The sequence below is a fragment of the Teleopsis dalmanni genome, chromosome 2 (assembly GCF_002237135.1).
Source record: "Teleopsis dalmanni isolate 2A chromosome 2, ASM223713v2, whole genome shotgun sequence".
Lineage (NCBI taxonomy): Eukaryota > Metazoa > Arthropoda > Insecta > Diptera > Diopsidae > Teleopsis > Teleopsis dalmanni.
Genome location: NC_051847.1, coordinates 6,680,891 through 6,697,861, shown reverse-complemented (window position 1 = coordinate 6,697,861; position 16,971 = coordinate 6,680,891). Strand labels below are relative to the sequence as shown.

The window sequence follows — 16,971 nt, the reverse complement described above, 5'->3', positions numbered from 1 at the left end:
CTTTACCTCAGCCGCTTTAGTATTTTACATTTATTCGTACATCGGCATATGCAACTACAATGTAACCATATAGCCAATGCAACATATTACATACTCGTACATTCATATATCTGCAAAACATCGGTACATATACAATGTATGAGTATATATGCAACAGTTGAAAGGAAAAATTTCAAAGGTAAGCATACCTTGGCACTTGTTGAAACATTCTCATTAGTTGGCGCACAATTCATAAAAGTTCCATCAAATCCATTACATTGTGCTGTTGACATTTTATAATTTTTTTTATTATTTGAACTTTCGTATATAAAGATTTCAGAAAGATACTCGTATATAATACAATCGCACATACAAGAAGTAATTTAAAAAAATAAACCATTACAATTTTTCAATTAATTTGCAAGGAGAAATAGATTTATGCAGTGAAGAAAGAAGTACTACTTAGATTTCGTAGCACTTTTGTGATTTAAAACTGCACTAAATAGCAGTTTACAATGAAAATTCTGAGCGACAAACTCAATTTTTTTTGTAATTTATTAAAAATTTTGCTGGCATTCTCTCTATCTCTCAGGTCTCTATCTCTGACTCTTTCAGAATTAAAATATAAATATAATTTTGATATGAATTATGATACATTGATTATATGCAAATATTACCATATACAATCAAAACTATTGATGAATTATTGAAACAAATGTTAAATGATAATTTTATTCCAATACTCGACTTTTGTGGCACCTACTGAGGCAACTTTAATTTGTAGTACGTTTTTGCATGCTAACCACAAAACATCCGCTCCTCATGAATTTTATTCTGGGAGGGGCAGTGAATCTAAAAAAACTGCTTAGTATATTACTCAGTTATATTCATTGCAATCACACATCACATATTTGCTTTCAGTCATACATACATACATGGTTACAAAAATGCATACATACATACCTGTACATATATACTTATAAGAAAATTGAATAATATAACCCCAATTTATTGTTTTTATTCGTATAAGCGAACTAATAATAAGCTATGTGCTTTGTGCTTGCTTTTAATAATAATTTGTGTCGCCCACGCTACTCAATTTTTTGATTTAGTTCATTTAATGCAGAATGTAATGCAATATTTTCACTTCTCTCTTTCCCTCTCTCTCTCTCTCACTCTATCGATCTTTTTTTTTTAAATTACATTAACATCTTTCTATATTTCCAATAGTTTGCTCGCCATCACCGTGTGAATCGATAGGTACTATAACAGATGATGATGTCTTCGGCAGCAACGACGAAGCAAACAATAACAACAGTGATAGTCCGAGTACGGTGGCTACTCCAATAAATGAATCCCGTGAAAAGATCTTCCCTCTCACAACTCAAACAACAGTAACAAATCCAGCTTCGGATTCAGCTACGCCGACTCCAACGCCGCAACATACCTCACAGCATGTATTCGCGAACAACTTTGACGAGTTTGGCAGCGAAAACCTACAACAACGCAGCATTAAGAGTTATTTACATACATTCGACAGACGTAATTCAGATACAAATTATCTGACAGGCCGCCGCTCATCTGGAGAGCGCGTTAATTTAGCAGATGAAATACGCAAGCTCTCTGATCATTTACTTATGTTAGCTGAAATTAACACGAAATTCGGTGGCGAAACCAAGAAGGGAAGCACTTCCAAAACGAGTGATAGCAACAACAATAAAACTGAAAGTGTTAAGTCAACACATAAAACAAAGACTAGCACTAAAGCAAAATCAAGTAGTATAACAGCAATCAGTAAAACATTTTCGAACAACACCATATCCAGCACATCTACTGGATCCACTTCAGTCAATACTTTTTCAGCCATCAATAGTCATAAAGGTGATAACATCTCAAAGATTAGTAAAATATCTATGCGTTTACAACAATCTATTGATGAAACACCCACACTTACCAATGGCAAGACTACAACCTGGAAGAGTAGCAAAACTTCAAGTGTGAGCACAATGTCAACCGGTAACACTACAACAAAATCGCTTACTTCAAATACTTCGAGTACGTCCTCTGAGTCGGCCAGCACGCGACGGGCCAAATTTCGTATAAATCAAATGAGTCGGGATGTACCCATTGGGTTGCCCAATACACATCAAGCTGTGAATCTAGAAGAGGCAGCAAATACTACTAAAGATTGTCTATTACATTTACTTGAGAAATATAACGAAACGAAATGTCGTAACCCAATGGGTCGTCACCAAAGCATCAGTGTTGACTGGAATGTAAGCGATAATTTGGAATATCGGTCTATGAGCTCCATAAACGCCTTCTTTCAAAGACATAATAATTCACAGGAAAACGTTAGACTATTACAGGCACAGCTAGAAGGTAAAACCACAGCGACGGGGAAAACAAATGGTTCATAGAAATTAGAAATTATAAATTGTGTTAAACTTTTTTGTTGAGGTTCCTCATTTTGAAAAATTAATTTAATAATTTCTTTTTATTTGTTATTTATTTATTTATTTGTTAAACTGTAGATTAAACAATATAAATTCAATTTATTAGCACTGGAGTATACTCTCATTTGTATAAAGATTATAAAATATATAGAACTCTGACGTGCAGTTTCTGCACCATTAACTTTTTAATTATTTACTGTATAATGCAAACAATTTAGTTAAATAAAATTATATTAAAATAATTTATAATATATATCTATAAATTAATAAAGTAATATTATATAAATTTATATCGAATGCGTTTTTAAAACTGGTGAAAATTTACTTGTAAAGGAACATTTGACACATTGTGTCCTTTTGTTTTATTAGTTAATACTTAAGGATACTACTTTAATAAAATAATCTATTAAACAATTTTTATCAAATAAAAAGTGTTTAAGTCTATATACACATACTTATCAAGTATAAAATAACTTTATTATTATATACTATTATTATATATTATATATATTACTATATTATTATTATATAGAAATACTTTTAATTGCATTCTAAACTCTAGGTAATTAGACAATATATTAGTAATACTTAACAGTCTGACTGATATCTTTCTTTAATTAGACTGTTTAACTACTCTCACTTCATTTTATGAACATATTAATGATATTCACGATAATTTTTTATACAGCGTCAACAACAATATAAATGCAGTTATTGTTGCCTAGTTTTTATGTTACTCTACCATATAACTAGGTTGTCAAGCTTGTTACTCAACATCGTAAACACCGCTATTGTATAAAAAAAGGTAGGATAAAACACTGGATTGATTTTAAAGTTAATGTCGGCTTAAGTTATCATAGTCTAGTAAGAATTTTGTATAAACATGTTTTCTGGTTTACTTATATCCTAAACTTAACATATACTTCAAATTTTAAGCCAAAAGTTGTAAATATATCACTTATAGCTTGTTTTTTTTTCATTATTAAAATGTTTGTTACCGAGAAATAAACCATATTTTTGGGGCCTTTCCAGACCTTTACTAATATATTATTTTCTATGATATTACAATAACATAATTATTTTTGGAAGCAAAGTTACAAGTACTTTTCTGGATTTTTAATCAATACACTCAGTACTTAACTGAGTATGATACACATAACATTTATAACATAAAACATTTAAAACATAAATTTTTCTATTCTTTGTTGTTTAGAGGTACATACCTTGAGTTTACGTCTTTGTTAAACACCCAGTACATATAAATTACATATATTTTTAACGCATTTTTGTAATTATAATAATTACATAATTTAATAATAATTTAAAATCGTCGACTCACTTTTTTAAATACAATCTATAAAATAGTGTATAATTACGTGAAATGCAAATCTATGAATAATCATATTATAATAGCCAATTATTATAAACTAACAAATTTTAACAAACATTTTTTTTTCTAATTGACTAGGCATAATTTCTTAATTACATATTTTCCATTTCTTCTCTTAAAATCCCAAGCTATACTTATATATAATAACAAATATTCTTAAATATAAATCTATAAAAAAATTATTGTTTTGTTGAATTATTGTTTTTGTTTCTACTATAAAATATACATCAAAATACGTTACGGCTCCCAACATAATTGAAGTAAATTGGAAGAATCTTTAAATCGAGCATCCTGCAAAAGAAAGCATAGTATTACAATTATAAAACATTTAAGTATACAGTGAAAACCTTGTTAAATAGACTTCTTTTGACCATACAATGTTACTTGTCTCCAGTTATCATACCCTATTAAAATATATTCTTTTATATCGGACAGATCTTTTAACTGGGCGGAGTAGCTTTTTCCAACAGTGACTGCTTAACAGAGTTTTCACCGTATATATATTTTCAAATAACTTATGTGCAGTACCAATGTCTCAAAATATATACCATTTATATATCAAATACATACAAAATATTTAACAGAAAAAAATTTCGAATTTAATACAAATAATTACAAATGTTAATTATATTTTTTCAAGTTTTCATTTCAATATTTCTGATTTTTTTTTTTTAATATGAAACTAATTTTAAAAAATATAATTAAGCAACCACGATACTCTATTTTTCATATTTTTTTTTTTTTTTTTTAATTTTAGAAAATGCAAAGAGCGTAACATTTGACAGGCACATTTACGTATTTTTATAATTTAATTTAATTACCTTCAGAATGTCAGCTTTCACACTTGTACCGTGTAAACGAATTGTAAGGGGAAGAGCTCTCTCCAACATCTCTTGTCTTAATAATTTTATTACATCAAAGATAAAACTGTTGTTGATTTGTACACATACTCTGACATCGAGGATTTTTAATTTTTTAAATGTTTTAAGTAAGCAAAATAAGCCAGAACTTGTCGCTTCCGAATTTACAAATACTAAATGCTCCAGGTTCTCCAAAGTGCATAGTTCACGCAGACATTCGTCACTGATATCACATATTATGCACGAAAGTAATTTCAAACCTCTCAAGGAAGATATACATTTCGCTGCCTCATAGTTAATAAATCCACCAACTTCTATGTATAAATGCGTTAACTGTTCTGTTTTATACTTTGATAGTGCAATGAAGAGTGGTTCGCGTCCAACGGCATCTGGAAAAGTGTGTGCGGAAATAATAGTCAAATGCGTCAGTTTGGGCAACTGAGCAACACTTTTGTTATTGATATTATATTGTATGCTAATACACAGATTCTCCAGATTCGGACAATATTCTACCATCTCATTAAATGCAGAAGTCGTCAGACGTGTACACATTTCAACATTTAGTTTTTTTAGTGATTTCAATGCCTTACATACGTTCACAAAATGTACTGATTGTAAGTTCATACAGTAACTGAGATTAAGCTCTTCCACATTCACCATTTCATTCAAATATTTTCCTAAGATAAATAAAATTTAATTTACATGAACCAAAGTGTGTACATAAAATGTGAAGTAAACACAATTTTCCTATAAGATAAAAGGCTAAAAACAAACTTAATTTGATAAAATTTAGCTTCCGCTTTGTTTTTTTTTTTTTATTTTACTTAAATTACTTACCAGTTAAACGTCTATTTCTTCTTAAGTTGAGACACTTAAGCGTAGTCAATTTTCCCAGTAATATAATATCTTCATCTTCTAAGGTACAATTCTCACAGACAAGTTTCTGTAAATATTTATGATGATGAAGAGTATCAAGAACGGATGTTAGTTTGGAGGAAATCTCAATTGAATCGAAATAAAGATATTTGATATTTTTGCAAGCCTCTAAAATTTGCTTTAAATCAAAGGCAATATCAAAGTAGCTTAAGCTTTCAATATAAGCACCAAATGTATTTAAAAATATGCATATTTCATCAAATGTTAGGCCCATCAATTGCTCCAATTTAAATTCCTTGTACTTTAATGCAGAACACATTTGCACCACGTTAAAAATGTATTTTGATGTAGCCGCAAACCGCAACTGATCGACGAGTAACAAGTTTTTACATATATATCTAAGGCAGTCTTCGTTCAAATCCAAAATCGTTAATTGACACATTGTTACATAAATTTCAGTTTAAAATTAAATTAAAATTAAATTAAAATGAATTTTATTTAAATTATTTATCTAATTGTTTTGTTTGAGCAAGTAAAAATGTTTCTTCAGTTCAGCTCGGCAGTCAAGAGTGTACTGGACGGATGAGTCAACAACTAAGTTGCGATTAGGCAAATAAACAAATAATCTGAAATCACAATGAGAACATAAAAATGTAATTAATTTTGAGTGTAAGAGAAAGATAGTAAAAACTTACTATATAAGGCAAAAAGTGTAGCTGGAAGAATTTTCAAATTTGAATTTAAAAAAGAATTCATTAGATATCAGTAATTATATCAGCAGTGCCAACAACAATATACGTTGAAATTAGATAAGTTAGCAAAACAATGGTTTGTTGATAAATCGTTGTTGATATATAATTTCAACGACATTTTTACTTATAGCTTCTTCGCTTTACTCATATTAATAATATTTATAAATAATGTTTACAAATCAAAAGTAAAATATTACAAAAAATACATTAATCAAACAAAATTTGTATTTTTAGTTTAATATTTTTATTATGTACGTCATTTGAGTTTATTAATTTCGCACTATGAAGTACTATTTTTGTTAATGATATTTTTGGCTTAAATCTGTTGCTCTGTTAGATTTTTAGATGTTTATATGTTTTATATGCTGCTTTATGTACAATAATCGTTGTCGTAATGATCACAGACCATCTGATCTATAAATAAATAATAAAAAATCTTTGTTTTACACAGAATTAAATATCGTTATAGTACCAATCGATGATATAGCTTAACCTCATTGATGGTGGGTTAATGATTGATAGTAAAGACAGAACATATTAGTCTGCAAATTGATATAGTTAAATAAGAAATTTACAATTTTTTTTAAAGTTTGCTTTATTCTTCAAGTTAATATATTGAACAGTATAATTTCAATATCAAAATCGGTAAGTTTTATGTTACTACTTTTACTCATTTTAAGTAGCTGAGCCACAAATGAGCATCAAATATTTAACTGTGAAGTTTATTAATCAATAACCGAATCGAAAATGTATTTACAATATAAATACGGCTCTTAATATTTACATTAATATGGCATATCAATTTCTTATACATCTATAACATATTTTATAAATTGAATTTTTAATGGCAATCATCGGTGTTATGTGGTCAAAACATTTTATCAAATTTCCCAAATATAATTAAGTAGAATAAATCATTTATCTGAATCGTAGTTAGGTTTTCAATGTTTTATTGCTTCTAGCAATTATTTGGATTTCCCGACTGATATTTCACTTTAATATATTACATTTAACCAACGTTAATTTCCCTGAAGATGACTATCAAAGACAGTCGAAATATTAGAACAATTATTTTTAATAATAAATAAATAATAAACTGTTTTTAAATATAAATAATAAATTATAGTGTTTTTATTTCTATTTAAATTGACCATTAAGCCATTTATTAAATTATTATTTTACAGCAAATTATTATTGACATTCAGAAACGTTACAGCCACTCTGACCAACAGATTAAACGTTTTTATTTTTAGAAACAATTTTTTCTTTGCGACACGTTGTCCAACTGCACCATCAATTAAACGCATTGCCTCTACATTACTCAAATACGTTATTAATTATTATTTTTAAAACTATAAAATATAAAAACTATAAACTATTATTTTTCATATTTACTCATGAAGTGCATAAGTCACCATGTAACCAATGGAAATAATATGGTGAGTGGAGAATAACATCAAGTAGATTGAGTATAAGGAGTATAAACGCTTTTAATAACATAAAAGATGGCATTATCTCTTTGGAAATGTATTCAAAAATTTATTTAGGAATAAACGCAAAACTAAACATAACATGTACAGTATGAATTCCTGCAGTGGATGGAACAATCGAAATTAGAAATAAATGTGTTTTTATTATTACGTTTTACTATTAAGTATTTTTATTATTATTAATTATTATTGTTAACAATTATATAAATCGCACTTACAAGTAATCTAATCCAATTTGTATAAAAGACCTTCGTTTACAAGGCGCAATGCTATAAAATGGCACAAACAATAGATTTCTCTATCAACGCAAATAACTATTGTAAATTATAACACTATACATTATAAATTTGAGAATTGTATTAAAAAAATATTCCTAACTACATGAAATAATAGTTGAATGGTTATATTTAGGCACATATTCACAATCTTTTAAGGCCGGCAAAACAATAACAAACGAATAACAGCTGATTTTGAAGGGACTGCTTAGAATGAAACATAATAAAAAACTAAAACAAACCGGGTATTCAAATCAAAAATGTAGTTTTTGATTCTGACCATAAATTTATTAATATCTCTTGGCCTTCCAGTACATGAAATTATTAAATCTGTTCCACGAGCTGCTCCTAGTAAAATTCAAGTAAAACATAAGTAAAGTACATACTGAGAGCTTAACATAAATAAAGTGCCAAATTACGCTCCTTACACAGATTTTCATGGAACATTACAAACATTTAAATCTAAACCAAAACAGCACACATCACACAAATTTTACTTAAAAAAAAGTGCGAGTAAAGTCTGTGTAGCATTTTCAAATTTTAACAGCGATGTAACGCTCTCTCTGGTGCTCTCATTTACTCGAAAATTTGGTGGAACGCATTTGTGTATACACACTGTTACTCAAAGTTACTACGAGTAGCTCGTGGAACAGACCTATAGTTGTTAAATAAACACGTTTATGTAATTAATGATTTGTAGAATTTGATACTGAAAAACTGCAGAGTCGGTGAATTTATAATTTTATTAGTGTTGCGACTTGAAGACGGATTTTAATTAATTTTTTATCTTGCGAATTCTCAAATTGCTGTATCCAGAAAATTATTTCATAAAAAAATCAATGTTTTTGTTAAATATGGTATATCTGGTATATATCATTAATATATTTTAATATTTGAATTTCAACACTTTTCAGAATCATCCCTGTATTTCTGTTTTGAATTTAATTTAATTGACGATTTAACAACACTGTTTCCTTTGTTTACACCGAGTAACTGAAATATTTTTGTTGTCAGTCAGCACTCCTATGTCAACAGTCGTGATGTTAGATTAAACGCTTGGTTTTAAATAAAATCACTTAAAATGCCTTATAAAAGGTGTTGTATTATGAAATGCCCTATGGGTGAGACTGATTTACATGTATTTCCTTGTGCTGAAAAGGATAAAGAAAGGTAATTATTAGTGTGTTACAAATCGCGCATTAATATATAAATTATTTTTTCTGCAAAATAGAAGACAGCAATGGATGCGTATTTTTGGTTTAAAAACATTGCCTAAATATGCCTATGCATGTAACAGGCATTTTTCTGATAGCATGAAAACGGCGAAACATTTAAAAAAAAAATCTTTTCCGGATCAGAATTTAGAAAAATACTCGTCTTTTACGCAAATGGCTAGCATAAATAAAACACTTGTTGCTTCCACTGACAACAAAGTATGCAGCACATGTTGTGAGGAACCACCAGTAGATGAAATAAATAGCATTGATACGATGGAAGATATTGATATACTTAAAGAAAACCTAAAACTTCAGGAAAAAGAGATTCAATATTTAAAATTGGAAAAAGAGAGGCTTATCAAAAAACTTAAAATTATATACAAAATGCAGAAGGGAATGGCAAACGAAGAGGAACGACCCTCAACTATGTTCAATGCTTTTAACGAAACAACACACATAAACTGGTAGGTACCCTAATTTATTATATTACTTGTCACATACATCAAAATAATAAATTCAACCCCAGCTATGAAAAATTCACCGGAAATGGTTTGATAAATTCTTCTGTGTGTGTCACAAAAAAAGACCATGATAAAAGGTAAAGCACGAAATTACATTAGATTTAATTTCAATCTTAATTTGTTTGTTTTTCTAAGCATAACCAAATGCTGCGCATTGGTGGAGGTAACTTCCGACAAAAAAGTTTACAGTATTCGTTGCATTAGTTGCACCGAAGAATTTCCTATTTGGAATTGGCAAATATTTATGGAACATGAAAAAGAGAAACATTCTCGTCAAGTAATTGAAGAAGCTCATTATAGTATAAATCCAAAATCAAATAACCAAACCAAAGAAAATCCAAATATTGTAAGTTTATATATTACAGTAAGTTACAACATTGTTAAATTGAAATATTTTTCCAAGATTGAATCTGATTCTACGGAAGACGGCAATAGCGTTAACCAAAATAAAGAAAATCCAAATATAATTGTAAGTATGAACATTTTTATTGCAATATTCTAAAAATATCTATATATTTTTAGGTTCAGCATAAAATCGAAGTACAAAATATTATAGAATATCCTTTAACAAGTGATAACGATAACTCCAATAACAATGATGCACATAACTACATCTCCTTGGATTTAAACTACATATCAGAAGAAGAACAAATATTAAAAGATTCTCAAAACATTGAGCCTAAAAGTAAACAATGCAGAGGATGCCTTCAACGATTCAAAAGTCTGAGTTTATTGCGTCGACATCGTTTCTTTTGTAAAAATAAAAGTAAAAAGGTTGCTTGCCATTTATGCGGAAAATACTTTAGTAGAGTATATATATTAACACATATAAAACTGCACGAACAGCCACAATTTAAGTGCAACGAATGCCCAAAAAAGTTTTATCTTAAATATGTCTACGAAGAACACGTAAAAACACACAATAAAGTTTTCCATCACGTTTGTGAATACTGTGGTAAAGTGTCTAAAACTGCAAAAGCCATGGCCGAACATCGTAAATACGCACATTTAAAAGTGTGCAAATGCGATATTTGCGATCTTAAGTTGAGCTCTTTGAGCGCCATTAATAGGCATAAAAAATTTATGCATCTTGCACTTGAAGGCACCAACGATGAACTAGAGGATAGACTAAAAAACAAAAAGTACCCTAAAGTGTTTGACACAAAAACAAAGAAAAACCGTTATGTATGTGACGTGTGTAGTAACACATATGCTTCCTGTAGTGCACTATTAAGCCATAGGAGAAATCTTCACTCTCTCAAACCAAGCGGACTTAAAATATTGAAAAAAACAAATTATAAAAAACATGCGATTAAAGATGATACCACCGAACAAATGAAAGAAGAGAACAAAACTTTTAATAATATCCTTAATTTATTAAATATTTTAGATTAATATTATACTTATACTTACAATTATCCAACCTTATTAGCATATTTTTGTATTGCTTGTACAAAAATGACGTTATTGCTGCCATTCATCGAGTTTATTGCGAATGTAGTGCAAGTAATTTCTGATATCGATATTTTTTTACTCTTTATTTTCTACTCTTATAAGCGATATAAAAAGCATTTCTGAATTATTAATGGAATTCTCTTTACTTAGCCATTTACATGTTAAGCTATATGTCGCCAACCATGTGCCTTGCGGTCTTAAAAGTAACAAGTGTTACTTTGAACCAACTTATTGATTTCTTTTATTATAGTATATAGAATATATATATATACATAAATTACATTAAAAGTCTGCTCCAAACGTTGTTCAATTAAGTACTTACGTAAACATAAAATCTCAAATGTATCGAATATTTTACATTTTTATTGTAGCCTGAAATATTATCATGAATTTATTAATAAATATGATTTTATAAAAGAATACTTATGTGCTTACTATATTTTTTTACATTTATTACTTTACATTTATTACTTTAAATATATTTCAAGGTTTTCTACGAAAATCTTTTGCTATTTACATGCAATTATGATCGAATTGTTTGGCCCGTTAAGGGACTAGTAATTGTATCTTTGCTTTCAGTAGCAAAAGCAAAACATATAACTTAGCAAACGAATAAGCTATTAAGAATTATTGAAGTAATATTTAGTACTATCAAAATTAGTTGCTACGAATTTAAACTAACTTCCATTATATACCTTATGTTTGTCATCTTAATACAGACCGCTGTTAGCCAAGCAATTTCCTGCAACATGCCGCAAGGATGGATATCGATACGAGTTTGTCGATCAGTAATTTATTTTAGTTAACATTTCCATAAAAATTTGGTTCTCAATACTACCTATACCATCCTATACAACTGTATAAAACAAGTTGAATTTTTTTCTAGCTCAATTTACGTCGGGGTGCTAATCTCGTACTAAACAGTTACTCAACACAATCTCTCTATATCCTACTTGATTTTCAGCACGACTTATTACAACCTCATTACCTTCATTTTCAAGGTACTAAATCATATTATTCACCACATTCTGAATTTTTAGAATCCTATATATAATGGAACTTCCATATAATAACTTAATTGAATTACACAAATTAATTATATAAACATTTTTGCTTCTAAATTATATGTTTTATTTTTCAAAATCTTTTAATCGACGTCAAAAATAAAATTGAAACAAATTAACTAATGTTCCAATAGAAGTCCATCCAATTAAATCGTGTAACCTCCAAAATATCTAAAATTTTTAATTTAAAACATTATTTTTTATAAAATTACAAAATATCAAGTTTCCTTACAAATGTAGAACTATTTATTTTATTTCAGAATTCTTCATTTAGTTAAGAATGATCTAAAATATAAAATTTATTAAATTTTTATTCTAGAAGAGTTTATGAAATAGACTTACATTCATTTAGGAATTTTTATTACAGTACTTCATTTTACTTAAAAATAGGAAGTATAAAATGGATTAATTGTGTGATGTAAAAAGATAGATATATACCTCTAATTTTCTAATTGAATCCCATATATACCTATGGGTTATTCACTTATCATTAATGGCGGCATGCATTGTTCATAGTATTAGCGATTCAATCATTTATCGTATCAATTATGGTTTTTCGTATCAATTATGGTTTTTCGTATCAATTATGGTTTTTCGTATCAATTATGGAGAAAAAATTCCTTTAAAAAAAGGTTTAAAAACAGACCCAATTTTCGGCATTATATCTATACTTACCAACAAATCATGATATATATTTTAATATCTCAATAACAAAATTGTGTTATCTTCTTGCAACTGAATATGATCATCTGATCTGAATATTATAAAGTATAAAGCAATGTTTCAACCATAAGAATCTGTTAAGATAATGAAAAGAAGCTATTTTAGTTCACATTGATCAGAAGTGTAAAATATATGTAATATCATATTTATATGGTATAGATTGAAATAGAATATATACCTAAAAGATCCTCTTCTACAAGTTTTTATTTATTCCTCTGAATGAACAATAATTATTTTGTTTATATTACAATAATTATAGTTTTTTCATATAGTTTTAATAACCAACCAAGTGTGTCCGCCTTGGAAGCATAATAATTTTATAATTTATGGAAGAAAATATCTTAAATGAAAGATATTAAGTTATCTAAAGATTTTTTCGAGATTCATAACAAAATCTATAATATAATGAAACGATATATATACCTCCTGAACTATCCATTTAGAGATAATTCTAGTTTTTTCATATATTTTTAATAACCAACCAAGTGTATCCATCTTGGAAGCATAATAATTTTATAATTTATGGAAGAAAATATCTAAAATGAAAGATATTAAGTTATCTGAATATTTTTTTCGAGATTCATAACAAAATCTATAATATAATGAAAATATATATATACCTGAAATATCCGTTTAGAGACAGTTCTAGTTTTTTCATGTAGTTTTAATAACCAACCAAGTGTGTCCGCCTTGGAGGCATAATAATTTTATAATTTATGGAAGAAAATATCTAAAACAAAAGATATTAAGTTATCTGAAGATTTTTTCGATATTCATAACAAAATCTATAATATAATGAAACGATATACATACCTGAACTATCCATTTAGAGATAGTTCTAGTTTTTTCATATAGTTTTAATAACCAACCAAGTGTCCGCCTTGGAAGCATAATAATTTTATAATTTGTGGAAGAAAATATCTAAAATAAAAGATATTAAGTTATCTGAAGATTTTTTCGAGATTCTAACAAAATCTATAATATAATGAAACGATATACATACCTAAACTATCCATTTAGAGATAGTTCTAGTTTTTTCATATAGTTTTAACAACCAACCAAGTGTGTCCGCCTTGGAGGCATAATAATTTTATAATTTATGGAAGAAAATATCTAAAATAAAAGATATCATGATATCTGAATAATTTTCCGAGATTCATAACAAAATCTATAATATAATGAAACGATATATATACCTCCTGAACTATCCATTTAGAGATAATTCTAGTTTTTTCATATATTTTTAATAACCAACCAAGTGTATCCATCTTGGAAGCATAATAATTTTATATTTTATGGAAGAAAATATCTAAAACAAAAGATATTAAGTTATCTGAATATTTTTTCGAGATTCATAACAAAATCTATAATGTAATGAAACGATATGTATACCTGAAGTACCTATGTAGAGATAATCCTAAACCTAGTTTTTATAACCAAGTAAATCCGCCTTGGAAGTATAATATTTCTATAAAATATAAGAAATCAATATCTGTAAGAATATTCAAATGGAAAAGATATGAAGTTTTATGAAATCATGAGAATATTTATTATATAATGTAATATTAAATATAATAATATATTTACCTCAAATATCCATGTTGAGATAATCTTAGTTTTTGATATAGTTTTCATAACCAAATCAATCCGACTTGGGGCAAAATAGTTCTATAAATTGTTAAAAAAAATTAAAATGAAAAAGGTATTAAAAATTTATGAAAACATTTAAATATTTGCAACATTCTATGATATAATGAATATATATATGAACATATTAAATATCTGTAATAGAATATTGTTTATTATTTTTTTGAAAAATTTATATTTTAAAAGAATCATTTCAGAATTTCTCACATTCTTTAGGATTTTTAATTCCACTTTCATAAAGGTTTAAATACAAATAAAGGTATATATGTAATTTTAAAATATTTAAATATTGAAAAAGATTTCTATAACCATTCAACTTTAGGGGATATTCGATGTGACAGAGTTTTTGCAATTTAAAGATATGTCTATAATATTAGTATTTACTTACCTCATTTCTAAAATTGTTTCAAAGGCAATGTAAGTATAACTAATATTACTCCTTTTATTATTTTATTGAGTATTTGGATGCTACAAATAAGACTAATAGTCCTTAACTACGATTATTAGCCAAAAATTAACAAAAATGTTTCCACAAGAATTTTGAAATAAACGCTAGAATTTTTAGAAAAAACAATAATTTTTTATATTTTTATTATACTAGTCAATTTTTTTTCTAAATTTTGTGTTTACTAAGATTAAAATTTTATTAATTTATTCTAAATTAATTCTTTTTTATATTAAATTAGTTTGGAACACAAACAGAAATAACATATTCGTTTGTTGCCAGCGTTTGCTCAAATTAGAATATCTAGAGTTTGTACCAACTTTTTGGTCATCGCTTCAAATATCATATATTGTTAATTGATGAAGAGATGTCTATTTTCACTAATTTGCTGAATATATGAAAAAATCAATAAATCATTAATCACAAAAAAAGAGAATGTGGCGTCATGCAGACTAGAGCTCAATTGGGGCTGACCTCAAATGGGCAAGTACAGTTCCTGCTGCACGTGGACTACGACTTTCATTCCCAAAGATATTAGGCGGAGGTCTTTTAAAAACCTGTAGTAAGACAACCGTCGTCTCAATAGGAATACTGCTTCGGTATGAAGCGCAGAAAGCCATAACTTATGTAGACAGCCCTATATATCTTCGTTGCAGAAAGTGTTAATGTATTGATGATGCTAAGAAAGGGATTGATGTACGAAACAAGGATTGATGGTCTATGCATTGTGGGACCATTTTGTTGTCCATATATATGGAGCAAAAGAAGGAATTGTTTAGCTAATAATTGATTGTGTTCCTTTACAAGAAGCATTTTGCGTTCCGCATGAAGGCAATTACCGTGTAACATACGATGACAGCTAAATGAAGTGCGAAAAGCGAAGTTTTAAAAGTTTTAGAGATTATTACAATGTGTCTCGCAGAGCTGAGATGTCCATACTGGTGCAGCATAGGCAGCAGTATATTACCTCATTGGTTTATAATGAAGCAACATCACAAATCCTGTGGCCAACAGGGCTTTTTTATTTATACTACGAGTATAAGAACAGCTCGCGAATGACGACTACATGCAACAGCTGCATATGCGAAAAGTATAAATTCATCGATTTAAATGGGAAAAGTCAGGAACGTTTCTTTAGAAGAGGAGTAAAAAGGGTGGCTATTTGTTGAGGAAGAGATGAAGATCTCCGTCACTTGATTAAGGTATGCATTCAACTTATTGCACAATACACTAGTGTTCTAGCCCATTACGACACGACTTTTCTCTCAGGAGAGTCGAGAAGTTTGCACATGTAGGGGTTGCTTCAATTTCTTGGGTTTGGACGCCTTCCACATGAAAATAACGAAAGTCGTTTTATCTAAAAGATAATTATAAATCCAACGCTTTGTTAAGTCAGGGATGAATGTTGTGTACAACTGTATAAGGGACTTATATTGAATAGGAATACTTACTTGCAGGCACTATATAAAAATGTTTGTATATACGTTAGTCTTAATCTGAACTCATTTTTCTTATATTCTTTTCGGTTTAAAATTTTTTTATTAAAGTGTCATAGGGGTTTCTCGGCCTACAAAACGATAATTATATCCTTACTATAAAATAAATCAAACGATTTTATTATTTATATATATTTATTTGGATATTGTACAAATTTAAACATGTATACATTCTTTTACAATACTTAAAAATGTTATAATTGATGAGCTAAATTAACTTTTTATAATAAATTATTTTTATAATTATATTATTTCTAGCATTAAACATTTAACATATAAATATTGTACATATAAATATTCGAAACATTTAAAACTAATAAACAAT

At 28.0% G+C, this 16,971-nt stretch overlaps 3 protein-coding genes and 1 long non-coding RNA gene across 10 annotated transcripts in view; 2 read left to right on the top strand and 2 right to left on the bottom strand.

Annotated features, from left to right (window-relative positions):
* Positions 1 to 2,643, top strand: part of LOC119679178 (death-associated protein kinase related-like) — a 35,755-nt gene extending 33,112 nt beyond the window's left edge. Inside the window, exon 9 of the mRNA XM_038091383.1 lies at positions 1,210 to 2,643. Within this exon, the coding sequence (XP_037947311.1) occupies positions 1,210 to 2,399 (1,190 nt within the window). The 3' untranslated portion in view covers positions 2,400 to 2,643. The remainder of the gene's footprint in view (positions 1 to 1,209) is intronic.
* Positions 2,644 to 4,015: 1,372 nt separating this feature from the next.
* Positions 4,016 to 8,225, bottom strand: LOC119683336. 2 transcript variants are annotated; one of them, XM_038096991.1, is made up of 4 exons: positions 8,022 to 8,225; positions 5,523 to 6,187; positions 4,647 to 5,362; positions 4,016 to 4,116 (listed from the first exon to the last, which is right to left on the bottom strand). In XM_038096991.1, the coding sequence occupies exons 2-4, from the start codon at positions 6,001 to 6,003 to the stop codon at positions 4,063 to 4,065; spliced, it is 1,251 nt and encodes a 416-aa protein (XP_037952919.1). In that variant the 5' UTR covers positions 6,004 to 6,187; positions 8,022 to 8,225; the 3' UTR covers positions 4,016 to 4,062. The 2 variants fall into 2 exon arrangements, with proteins under 2 accessions (XP_037952919.1, XP_037952917.1); XM_038096989.1 differs by lacking the exon at positions 8,022 to 8,225 and adding an exon at positions 6,257 to 6,446.
* Positions 8,226 to 9,077: 852 nt separating this feature from the next.
* Positions 9,078 to 11,640, top strand: LOC119683977 (myoneurin-like). Of its 3 annotated transcripts, none has more exons than XM_038097886.1 (6): positions 9,078 to 9,248; positions 9,310 to 9,759; positions 9,822 to 9,893; positions 9,952 to 10,162; positions 10,220 to 10,285; positions 10,339 to 11,640. In XM_038097886.1, exons 1-6 carry the CDS (start codon positions 9,160 to 9,162, stop codon positions 11,209 to 11,211), a joined length of 1,761 nt encoding a protein of 586 aa, XP_037953814.1. In that variant the 5' UTR covers positions 9,078 to 9,159; the 3' UTR covers positions 11,212 to 11,640. The 3 variants fall into 3 exon arrangements, with proteins under 3 accessions (XP_037953814.1, XP_037953815.1, XP_037953813.1); XM_038097887.1 differs by having other exon boundaries at positions 9,816 to 9,893; positions 10,345 to 11,640; XM_038097885.1 differs by having other exon boundaries at positions 9,816 to 9,893.
* Positions 11,641 to 12,402: 762 nt separating this feature from the next.
* On the bottom strand, positions 12,403 to 15,250 carry LOC119686191. Of its 4 annotated transcripts, XR_005252892.1 has the most exons (14): positions 15,094 to 15,250; positions 14,646 to 14,726; positions 14,451 to 14,526; positions 14,255 to 14,367; positions 14,062 to 14,171; positions 13,872 to 13,979; positions 13,679 to 13,788; positions 13,482 to 13,594; positions 13,237 to 13,398; positions 13,011 to 13,132; positions 12,774 to 12,955; positions 12,678 to 12,714; positions 12,568 to 12,620; positions 12,403 to 12,506 (listed from the first exon to the last, which is right to left on the bottom strand). It is a non-coding gene; the product is annotated as an uncharacterized LOC119686191 (long non-coding RNA). The 4 variants fall into 4 exon arrangements; XR_005252894.1 differs by lacking the exon at positions 13,482 to 13,594; XR_005252895.1 differs by lacking the exon at positions 13,872 to 13,979.
* Between the last annotated feature and the right edge of the window lie 1,721 nt (positions 15,251 to 16,971).